General features: G+C 40.9%; 1 protein-coding gene across 3 annotated transcripts in view; it reads right to left on the bottom strand.

Annotated features, from left to right (window-relative positions):
* Positions 1 to 12,176, bottom strand: part of STARD9 (StAR related lipid transfer domain containing 9) — an 82,404-nt gene that overhangs the window by 46,732 nt on the left and 23,496 nt on the right. For 2 of the 3 annotated variants that reach the window (XM_036444795.2, XM_036444789.2), the window contains exons 4-7: positions 6,336 to 6,452; positions 4,969 to 5,001; positions 4,822 to 4,883; positions 2,537 to 2,649 (exon numbers count right to left, since the gene is read on the bottom strand). In XM_036444795.2, the coding sequence (XP_036300688.1) occupies positions 2,537 to 2,649; positions 4,822 to 4,883; positions 4,969 to 5,001; positions 6,336 to 6,452 (325 nt within the window). Of the gene's footprint in view, positions 1 to 2,536; positions 2,650 to 4,821; positions 4,884 to 4,968; positions 5,002 to 6,335; positions 6,453 to 12,176 lie in introns of those variants that run through there. The other variant, XM_045583462.1, reaches the window with a different exon arrangement.

The following is a 12,176-nucleotide window of genomic DNA, read 5'->3' on the forward strand; positions in this document are numbered from 1 at the left end:
AAATAAAAAAGGGCCATCATAACTGTGCTAGTGAATCTCTATATTAGAGATTTAAGAGCAAAGTAACTACACAGGCTCACTGCTAAATACAGTTACACTAAATGTTAGCACACTATTTTGAAAACTGACATTTTATAGTAAAGAACTGTTGTTATTATTTAGATGTGATACTAGTTTTGTGGTGATGTTTTCTTAAAGAAAATATTCCTAGAGGGAATAAATGGTGATGAAAAAAATAAAAAAAGGAAGAAAACATTCCTATATTAACTCAAAGATATATCTGCACCTCCATGTTCATAGCAGCATTATTCACAATAGCCAAGACATGGAAACAACCAGTGTCCATCAAAATGAATGAATGGATAAATTAAGTTGCAAGATATAGATATAGATATAAATTCATAGATATAGATATATAGATATTTAGATATATAGATATATAGATATATGATATATACATATATATACTATATACATACACACATATATATAATATATATACAGAATGAAATATTATTCAGCCATTAAAAAACAACAGGGGTGGCCCTTGAGGGCACTATGCTAACTGAAGTGACTCAGACAAAGAAAGACAAATACTGTACTATATGAACTCACTTATATGTAAATTCTTAAAAAAAAACACCAAGCTTATAGAAAGAGATCAGATGTGTGGTTATCAGAGTTGGGGGAGAGGGGAGAGAGAATTAAAGGAAGGTAGACAAAAGGTACAAACTTCTAGTTATAATTAAGTACTAGGGAAGTAATAATGTACAACATGATGACTTACAGCTAACATTATTGTGATATATAGGATGTCCCCAAAAATGTATACACACACTTTGGATAATTATAAAGGCAAGTTTTATTACAATATATTTCATTTTCAAAACTGAGCTACCAGCTGTTCAAGTGTGCATACATTTTGGGGGGTACCCTGTATATGAAATTATTATTTTTTAATATATTTTATTGATTTTTTACAGAGAGGAAGAGAGAGGGATAGAGAGTTAGAAACATCGATGAGAGAGAATCATTGATCAGCTGCCTCTTGCACACCCCCTGCTGAGGATGTGCCTAAAACCAAGGTGCATGCCCTTGACTGGAATCGAACCTGGAACCTTTCAGTCTGCAGGCCGACACTCTATCCACTGAGCCAAACCGGTTTTGGCTGTATATGAAATTATTAAGTGAGTAACTCCTAACAGTGCTCATCACAAGGAGAAGTTTTTTTCTTTTTATTATATGTATATGAGATGATGGATGTTAACTTTTTGTGGTAATCATTTCACAATACATATAAGTCAAACCATTATGCTGTAAACCTTAAATTTATATAGTAATGTATATCAATTGTATCTCAATAAAAATGGGGAAAAAGAAGGTCCTCAAACAAACAAACAAAAGAGTTGGATGGAATATAAAAGACATCAGCTTGAAGGTAGGGAGGGATAAGCAGATAGTAAAATGTTTACAGACTGCCGAAACCTGTTTGGCTCAGTGGATAGAGCGTCAGCCTGCGGATTTGAAAGGTCCCGGGTTCGATTCTGGTCAAGGGCATGTACCTTGGTTGCGGGCACTCCCCAGTAGGGGGTGTGCAAGAGGCAGCTGATCAATGATTCTCTCTCATTGATGTTTCTAACTCTCTATCCCTCTCTCTTCCTCTCTGTAAAAATCAATAAAATATATTTTTTTAAAAAGTTTGCAGGCCATATACATGGGAAAGATGGAAGCTCAGTAAGATAAGGCCAGTGTCTGGGACAAAGGAAACTCCAACTGGCTCCCAACAAAGGCAGTGGTATTTTTTGTTGTTTTCAGGCTGTTGTTTATGATGGAAAGTTTGGGAAAGATACAGGTAGCAGCATCATGACTGGCACACCTGCTGAGTCATCCACCTGCCAAGCCTTGTTCAGAGAGAGGCCAGCTCTTGATCTTTCATGTCCCTCACCTTGTCAGGACTTAAATGAGTATACTGCTGAGGGAAGAAGAGCATAACATATACATGTTACGTCTTATGAGTGGCCTGAAAGGGTAAAAACTTCTATGGAAGAACCCAACTGTTCCTTCTTAATAGTAAGAGTGAGCCTAATGGAATAAGACTGAGAGTAGCAAACACCAAATATCATGCATGATGAGGAAGCAGCTCAGATATCTCCCCATCTCCCTACCACCACCAATGGAACAGAAAGTACCCTGAAAAGAAGACTAACTGCCCTAGGAACCAGCCGTGGCCCTGCTAGTTCTGACACCACAGACCTCATCTGTTCCCATACCACTTACCCACATCACTACATCCATTTATTTGTTCATTAGCATTTATCACAACTTGTAATTAAGTGCTTGTTTTCTGATTCATGCCCACAAAATTGTAAGTTTGCCTATGAGGACAGGACTTTCTATTTATCGGTACATACTCAGCATCTAGTTCAATAGATCACAGTAAGTAATCATTATGCAACTGCTGACTGAATTAATGACCATTAGGAGGGTTGGCCTCACTCTGGTTTGGTCTCAGACCTCCAGGATCACAGTGGCTCACCTTGTACATAGGGCCCCATCTCTGGGTGCTCCCTGACCCGCAGGGTATAGGATTTTTTTTTATCAGGTGGCTTCAACAGATCCCTCACACGTTCGTTATAGATTTCCAGGAAACTAGAGACATGAAGAAAAAGGCACGTAGTTAGATTTTGAAAGATGGTAACATGTTTTCAAAATTAAACTTTGAGGCCCTGGCAGGGTAACTCAGTTGGTTATATCCAATACACCAAGATTGCAGGTTCAATCCTCGGTCAGAGCACATACAAGAATCAACCAATGAATGCATAAATAAGTGGAATAACGAATAGATTCTCTCTCTGTCTCATCAGTAAATTAAAAAAAAAAAAGTTTAATTAGATTTTGGAGAAAAGCAACATGATTAGATTTTCAAATAAGTGGGGGGATGGAAGAGGGAGACACCAAACCAACAATCAGAAGGTCTTAGATCTTGTTCTAGTTCCATCTCTGGCCCTCTAAGACCTTGATCACACCAGATTCCCCCTTGAGTCTCTTTCTACATGTGTACAACAGGGTTTTCAGCTTTTGAGAGCAACACCTCAGTTTCGGTTTTGCATATTTTCGCATAATGTCAGTACTGATTCAACTTTCACCTTCAAGAGGCTATTTCAGCATGGTTTTAGGGTATGCTGCCACCTGCCTGCCCCTTGCTCAGGCCGCCACAGCACAGAGTCTATGAGCTTGTTTGATGAAGTGGTTTTCAAATGTGATCTTTGAGCTCTCTTATTCCATGAAGGCATCTCAAGGGCCACTGCTGAGCAATGAAGGAACGTTGTGATAAGGGTTTGGTCCCTACCCCTAACTGAAGTAGGACAATTCTCATTTTATCTGTTTTATATATGGACATTCTGTTTAAGATATGCTCTATCTTATAGGAATCTACTGTCATGCTACTCCTTTTAAAAATAGTAACAGCTATAACTAATTATTAAAAATAAGTAAAGATTTTGATATACAAGAAAGCACACTTCCACAGAAAGGCTTTACTTACCAGATGCTTGCCTAGGCACCATGCACACTCTCCTGATCAATTATTCTCCTTAACTTTCTCATATTTAGACACAAGAACCCTAAATGTCTCTTAGAATAGTGGTTCCCAGACTTCATGGACAATAAGACTTTTACTATACATATATATATGTTTATACACATACACACAAGCACACAGGCTTGCAAAATTTTTACTTTACAAACTTAAAAAGGTAAAAATAATGGTCACAATTAATTTAATTTTTAAAAATGAACATTTTCTCTTTTGAAAGTGATAAAAATGTTCTAGAATAGACAGTGATGATGGCTGGACAACCTTGCAAATATCAGGAAAAGTCACTAAACTGTATATTTTAAAAGCATGAATTTTATGGTTTACAAATTACATCTCAACTAGAGACCCAATGCACGAATTCGTGCATGGGTGGGGTCTGGCCAGCCCACACTGATCAGGTTCGATCAGGCCTGGCTTAGCAGGGGTAGGGGGAAGCCCCAGGTAGTTGGTGGGCCAGTCCCGCCCCCTGTTTGAACTCTCGGTAGAGGAGACAATTTGCATATTACCCTTTTATTATATAGGATTAAAACAAATTGAACACACACACACACACACACAAAAAAAAAAAAATACAGAGAATTAAAGGCAATTGGTCAACATTTTCTCTACAGACTGGTTAAAACTTCATCTTGGAGTAGCCAGCACAGTCGGTCTGGGAACAAGAGAGTGGGAATGACTGACTTGGAGAACACCACAGTGGAGGCTGGAGGAGAAAGTCTAAAAGCTAGTATGAGCCCTAACCGGCTTTGCTCTGTGGATAGAGCGTCAGCCTGCAGACCGAAGTGTCCCAAGTTCAATTCTGGTCAAGAGCATGTTTGCAGTCACATCCCCAGTAGGGGATGTGCAAGAGGCAGCTGATCGATATTTCCCTCTCATTGATGTTCCTAACTCTCTATCCCTCTCCCTCCCTCTCTGTAAAAAATCAATAAAATATATTTTTAAAAAAGCTAGAATGAAACTGGACAGAGAATGAAGGAAAGGAAACCAAACAGTCATGGCAAACTGGTACAAAGACACCTCCTTGTTAAGCCTGAGGAAAGGAATTAAGTTTTCTACAATTCAAAGACCTAAGTACATTTCTAACCTCCCTATACTGCAACGTATTTCTGCTATGGCTTTCCTCCATTCTTCTGGATGACTCTGGAAACAAAGAGAACAGAATAGACCAGAATTTGGAGTGGAAATAGAAGAACGTTAGGCCCCAGAGCCTGGTAGGTTCTTACCTTACTTTGATCCTACAGGAGGAAGGCGGTGAGGCACATTCTTCCTCCCTGACGAAGAGACCCTGCATGAACCAGAGGGTAGGAATTTCACTGGAGTGTGCAAAGAAGACCTACTTTGAGAGGATCCAGTCAAAAGAGAATCTATACCTCACATATCCGCGGCGTCAGCCCGACAGAGGCCTGGAGAACAGAAGGAAGGAAAGCATTACTGTTCACTCTCGTTGACGCTCCTCACCCAATGCCCTTAGCTGTCAGCAGGAGGACGGGCACATGGCTCCTTGTGCCGGCCTGTTCACTCCAAGGAGTTCACTGGAACTGTGGCAAAGACTCTATTCGCAGTGCTCTCAGGAGGAATGCACCAGAGGATAGGCAGATCACCAGCACCAGAAGGAATAATGCCTGCTTTTGTGAAATGAAGTTTCATCCTTCTTGGATCAACCCACTTTCTCATGGTGTTTCCTCCCAGAACTTACCTCCTGTTTCTACACACAGAGAAAACAGATACAGGTGTGTTCAAAACACACATTTAGAGAGAAGTGACTTTTCTTTTAATCTTGGATCCAGTGCTAACCTGTACTCAAGTTAAAGGCTTTATACCCCATATTTAATGGGCATTTTCTTCTTTTAACTTCAAATATATAAAATCACAATAAACATGGACATAGTGAGCATGAGCTGGGCTCAAGGCAGCAAGAATCATCTTTCAGGAGGAGGAGTGTTTCAGAGAATGTTCCTGGATAGTACTGTCACTGCTCCACCAGTTCACCTCAGCAGCGGGCTTCTAAGTCTAAAATAAAGAGGTATTCTTAGGGAACTTTCCCTTCTAATTTTTCATGATAAAAGAAGGCTCTCATAAGTCCTATATACTTTAGAAAGCTCCCATCCCAGTAGTTGGTTCTCTTGCTTCTTTCTAACACTCAGATTAAGCACACATAGCCTCATTTCTTCTCAGTTCTAGCCAGCACTTAAGACTCAGGCTGGGTTGCTGAGACCAGTTTGGCTCAATGGATAGAGTGTTGGCCGGCAGACTGAAAGGTCCTGGGTTCAATTCAAGGGCATGTACCTTGGTTGTGGGCACATCCCAAGTGGAGGGTGTGCAAGAAGCAGCTGATCGATGATTCTCTCTCATTGATATTTCTAACTCTCTATCCCTCTCTCTTCCTCTCTGTAAAAAATCAATTAAAAAAAATTTTTTTTTTAAAGTCTCAGGCTGGGTCTTACCAAGGATATGAGAAATTCAGAAGGACTGACAAAGTCTGCTTCATCAAAGAGAGTAGTAAAATTCTAAGGTTCTTCAGGGTTTAATAACTAATTATTCAGAGCTAATTATTCAAAGTTTACCCTTCAATTAAAGTGCTGAAAAACCTACTGGCTAATACAAAAGAGGCCCATTAAGTCTTGTTCAAGTTGACTGATTATGAAACTTACATTCTCTCTCTCAGTGGTTAGGGCAATTCAAAATTCAGGCTTGCTGTGCCATTAGGAAGATATCCCATTCCAATAGTGATACTCACTGGGGTCCCCAGCATGGTGTATGTCTTCCCAGAGCCTGTCTGTCCATAGGCAAAAAGGCAGATGTTATAGCCTTTGGCAGCTCCATTCAGTACTTCAGTCCCCAAATCCTGGAACACCTGTAAAAACACAAGTAAAAAGCATGTCACTGTGGTCCTTTTCTTATAGCAGTCTTAGAATTATTTTTTAATCTAAAAATTTTGCAATATATTTTAAACCTGCATGACTATACATTCTCCACCATTTCACAAGAATCAATTCAGTTTCAGGAAAAAAAAAAATTGCTAAGAAAAATTCATTCATCCAAATACTTTTAAAAGTGCTTACTGTATGCTGGACACAATGCTAGATGATGAAGTTACAAAACAGATATGGGCCTTAGCCAGTTTTGCTCAATGGATAGAGCGTCAGCCTGCGGACAAAAGGTTTCCGGGTTCGATTCTAATCAAGTGCATGTGCCTCGGTTTGAAGGTTCCTCCCCAGCAGCGTGCAAGAGGCAACCAATTGATACATTTCTCTGATATCAATATTTCTCTCTGTCTTTTCCTCTCTCTTCCACTCTCTCTAAAAACCAATGAAAAATATCCTCTGGTGAGGATAAAAAGTAAGATATATATGGTCCCTAATCTTAAGGCAAAGACATGCAAGCAAATCACTGAAGAAAGACCATGAACATTAATTCTTTTTCCTTCCCATTGTATGATAGAAAATGTTTCATACAGTCAGGAGAGCTACAGTGAATATTTCCCAGAATGTATACAAACCAGAGTCTCAGGACACCACAGTGAGGATCAGTTAAAGACAGAAATTAGAGTTTTCCGTTTGGATCTCTTTTCTACATGCTCCCTCCTTAGATTGATGCTAACAGCTGGCTGGTTCTGCTGGTTACTCATCTCTGTGGTGGTCAGTTTTAGTGAATCAGAAACAGCTAGAGGTCTTCATGTGAAAGCCCACACACAGCATTTTGTGTTTTAGTGCCTGAAAGTCCGGTTGCACTCTGTAAGGCAGATCCTGATCTCAGGAAAAATAGCTGGTTTGCAGGGAAGACACGGCTTCCCGGGTCCACCAGTCCTCAGCAGAGGGCCGCGTGGAGATCTGCACCCAGTGACTGTACAGTGGACATCGACCCTTTGTATTATTGCTGCTCAGCACCCCAATACTCTTCCTATTTGGGGGAGTCTCTGACTGTGTCAGCCTTGGTGGGAAGCAGGACCCAGCCCTCCACGACAGAATCAAACAGGCTAGAGACTCCTATCTGCCTCCTGGCAGCCAGAACACCAGCATGCGAAGTAAGGCCAGCCAACTGGATGTTCCAACTTGGAATTTGAGAGAATGACACTAAAACAGAGGAATTGTGAGTATATTCTCCATGGTGGAATCAAGAGCCCAATAGCACTGCATCTTGAACAAACAGGGGTACAAATGCCAAGTGTGGTGGCCAAATCAGACCAGTCTGTGATATGGCTTTGCCTGCCTTCCCCACTGCCTGGGATCCCATGGCTCCCTAACCATTTTTCAACTTTCCCTTTAATTCTGTGAATGGCCAGATATGTCTCAAATTGGAATGTGGCCCTCATGGCCCATGGCTGTGTGATCCTGAGCAAGTTATTTAAAGTTTGCAAGTTTCAGTTTCATTAGCTGAAAAGTAGATATTTTATATCTCTATCACTGGTTTGTTATGAAAATTAAGTGAGATAATACACATAACTAGGGGCAACAGGACAGACAGAAGTTGCTGACTCAAGACTACACTGCCCTATTCTATGTTGTAGCAGCTGCAGTTAGGCTTCTGGCCAGTGAGCTATTTGTTTTGTTTCTGATATTCAGATGCAGGCCAGAAGAACCCAGGAAGTAGTGAAATACTGAGGCCTTGCACCATTCCCACCCCTCCCCAGTCTTTCTCTCAGCTCTGTGCTTCTCCCTCTCCAGTCACCCACTCCTATATTAGCAAAACTAAGAATCTGGCAGGGTTCCCTTGACTCCTGACATCTGTCTGGGTTAAATCCCCAGGGACTGAAGGAGGGGTCGTTGCTCTTCACCAGACCATTGGAGTTGGCTGCCATCCATTTACTAGCTGGAAGATGTTCCACAAAACTCAACCTTCCTTTCTAGTGCCCCAGCAGTAAGTGGGAACAGAGGAACAGACAGAGCCAAGCCCACAGCTATTGCAAATGCTCTTTCTTCCCACCACTCAGCAGACTGAGTTCAGTGGGTTGTGAAGAAAACAACAAAATAAGGGCACAAAGGGGGGTAAGGAAGGGAATATATGTAATACTTTCAATAATAATGATTTAATTTAAAAAAGAAAACAACAAAATGTTACTGTGCCCATGCCTTTACCCAAATTCAAATAATTGTGTGAGGCTCTATTAAAAAAAAAATCTCTGAAGTTACCATTTTTACTCAAGAGTAAAAGATGTCAACAGGAAAAACCATCAGACTCCAAACTTAGAATTGGTGGAAACTGTTAAGAGATAGCTACCCTTCTTTAAGAACTGGGATGCTAGCTCAGCATAAGTTCCAGGAAAAAGCACAGGCATAGACAGAGTACAGCAGGGCCAAATGACACCATGGTCTATTTTCACCATGGTAATATAATAAAGTCCCGATACAATAGCATCCAGTGGGTTGTCCCCTATCTAGTTAGTACTTAAAAAGGCTGGAAGTACTCTATTACATATAGTTAATATGTCTATTTAACACTTCTATCTACTGATACTCCAGAGAAAAAAGTCACACTGCCCCTCTCTCCCCCTGAACTGGATAGTCTAGCTTTAGCTTACCTATTGGTGACTTATTTTAGCTTTCAAACTGTTAATATTCACATTGAGCTGTTTCCATTGCTTTATTATATTACCATGAGAGTAGACCATGGTGTCATCTGGCATCTGAGTCCCAGGCTTCCCTCGCAACTCTGGCTTCGTCCAGAAGGACATCCAGTCTAATTAGCATATTACACTTTTACCCTGTTTCCCCGAAAATAAGACAGTGTCTTATATTAATTTTTTCTCCCAAAGTTGCACTAGGTCTTATTTTCAGGGGATGTCTTATCTTTCCATGCATTAGGTCTTGTTTTCGGAGGATGACTTATTTTTGGGGAAACACAGTATTATCATACTAGAGGCCTGGTGCACAAAATTTGTGCACATGGTGGAGGGTGTCCCTCATCCCAGCCTACACCCTCTCCAATCTGGGACCCAGTGGAATCAGGTCTAAACGGACAGTCGGACATCCCTCTCACAATCCAGGACTGCTGGCTCCCAACTGCTCACCTGCCTGCCTTCCTGATTGCCCCTAACCGCTTCTGCCTGCCAGCCTGATCACCCCCTAACCACTCCCATGTCAGCCTGATTGATGTCTAACTGCTCCCCTGCCAGCCTGTTTGCCCCCAACTTCCCTCCTCTGCCGGCCTGGCCACCCCTAACTGCTCTCCCCTACAGGGTTGATCACCTTCAACTGCCCTCCCTTGCACCCCTGGTCCCTCTCAACTGCCCTCCCTTGCAGACCTGGTGCCTCCCAACTGCCCTCCCCTGCTGGTCATCTTGTGGTGGCCATCTTGTGTCCACATAGGGGCAGGATCTTTGACCATCTTGTGTGTTGGTGTGACAGTCAATTTGCACATTATTCTTTTATTAGATAGGATAGAGGCCTGGTGCATGGGTAGGGGCCAGCTGGTTTGCCCTGAAGGGTGTCCTGGATCAGGGTGGGGGTTCCTTGGGGCGTGGGGCGGCCTGGGCGAGGGGCCTGTGGTGCTTTGCAGGCCAGCCACACACCCCAGCTACCCAAGCAGAGGCCCTGGTATCTAGGACATAGTTCCTTTATTAGCATTCTCTAATTCTCTCAGGAAAATACTGAAGTCTCACAGGTGGTAAGTACTTCCAAACAAAGCTCTTGCTCTTAACCACTAATATTTTGCTGCTAGCAAAAAATTGTCCACAGAGTTATCAGGAAAGGCAAATCTTATCCATTGAACATTAAACAATTACTCTACAATTTAAAATTGTTTTTCAAGGTTTCCTTACTTCCTGTTGGTTTGCTTTATAGCGAGAGAAACTTCACCAGGTCTCCTTTTCAGTGTTTCTGAATAGCAGTTTCAGTAATATTTTGTTATGGCCTTCAGCCAAAAGTAATAAAATCTGATCCTACTAACATTTGTTATTTGTTAATCACTTTTGGAGTTTTTGCTCCAGTTAACCTTTTCATTTGCAGGTGATGAGAATTATAACCTCATCCCCAAATTTCACCCACACTGCCATTATTGAATGACCAGAATTTAAAGCCTTGTTAGACACAGACACCATTATATTTTCCTTTCTTTGCCATTTTTCAAATTATAAAGAATACTCACTTTTTGCACCAGTGAAAAAATAAAGCACGAAAAGAAAGCTAACTTTCCATCCATTACCTCACCCCTAATGCCACTCACCGAACTGACCCACAGGTACCCTTCAGGTACCAAAGTAAGGAAATATATACCCACATTTAAATCCTTCCATACCTTTCTCTATATATACAGGATATGTAGTTCTTTGCTTTTGTTTGTTTTCACTGAAATAGACATCAACCTACAAATTGCTTTTCGTCATATAACACCATGGAACACACAGATTACCTGCCAGAGATATAACTCCTCCCTTTTTTATGCAAACACACAGCCAGTTACACAAACATAACGTAAAATAGTTTCATGTTTACAGAAAAATTGAACAAAACAGAAAGCACAGAGTTCCCACATATCCTCTCAGTCACCTCTCCGCTTTTCAGTTTTCCCTATTATCACACCTTGCATTGTTATGGTACATTTGTTACAATTCATGAGCCACTATTGATGTCCATAGTTCACATTAGGGTTCATTATTTGTGCTGTACTATGAATTTTAACAAAAGCATTATGACATTTATCCACCATTATAGTATCATACAGAATAATTTCATTGCCCTAAAAATCCCCTCTACCTAGTCATCTCTCCCTCCCTCCTGCCTCTGGCAACCACTAATCTTTTTATTGTCTCCACAGTTTTGCCTTTTCCAGAGTGCCATATAGTTGGAATCACAGTGTGTAGTCTTTTCAGATTGGCTTCTTTCACTTGGTAACATGCCTAGTTAGATTCCTCCATGGCCCTAGGCTGTCTGGCTCAGTGAATAGAGCGCTGGCCTGTGGACTGAAGGGTCACAGGTTCGATTCCAGTCAAGGGCACATGCCCAGGTTGCAGGGTGGATCCCCAGTAGAGGGCGTGCAGGAGGCAGCCAATCAATGATCCTCTATAATCCATGCAGGAGGCAGGTGATCAATGATTCTCTCTTATCATTGTTGTTTCTATTTTCTCTCCCCTCTCCCTTCCTCTCTGACATCAATAAAAATATGTTAAATAAAAAAATTTTAAAAAAGATTCCTCCATGTATTTTCATGACTTGAACTCTCTAGAGGTCATTACTACATGGTGATCTAATAGCTGCTTCTTTTTTTCCTGAAGTAAAGAAAACAGTGAAATTTAATTTTTATTTATGGGACACTGAAAATTATTTAAGTTCATATAGAAATAAGAAACCCATTAAGAAGAGAAGCTTCTATTGGAGATAGTAGCACCACTGACATGCCACTGGAATGGCTGGAAGGATATGATCTTGTATATAAAAAAGCTTTCACTTAAGGAAAAACTATATTGTTTACCTACTACCCATGTATCTCTTGAAATCATTCTGTCATGTTTATAATGATGTATCTTATTGGTAACCAATTATTAGTTTGAATGTTTAACAATAGTGCCTTTAGTAAATTATTTTACATTAGGAGAAACCAAGATGGCGGCATAGGGTAGACACCCGAATGCAGCCTACCACAA

The sequence above is a fragment of the Pipistrellus kuhlii genome, unplaced genomic scaffold, assembly GCF_014108245.1.
Source record: "Pipistrellus kuhlii isolate mPipKuh1 unplaced genomic scaffold, mPipKuh1.p scaffold_m20_p_1, whole genome shotgun sequence".
In the NCBI taxonomy this organism is placed as follows: domain Eukaryota; kingdom Metazoa; phylum Chordata; class Mammalia; order Chiroptera; family Vespertilionidae; genus Pipistrellus; species Pipistrellus kuhlii.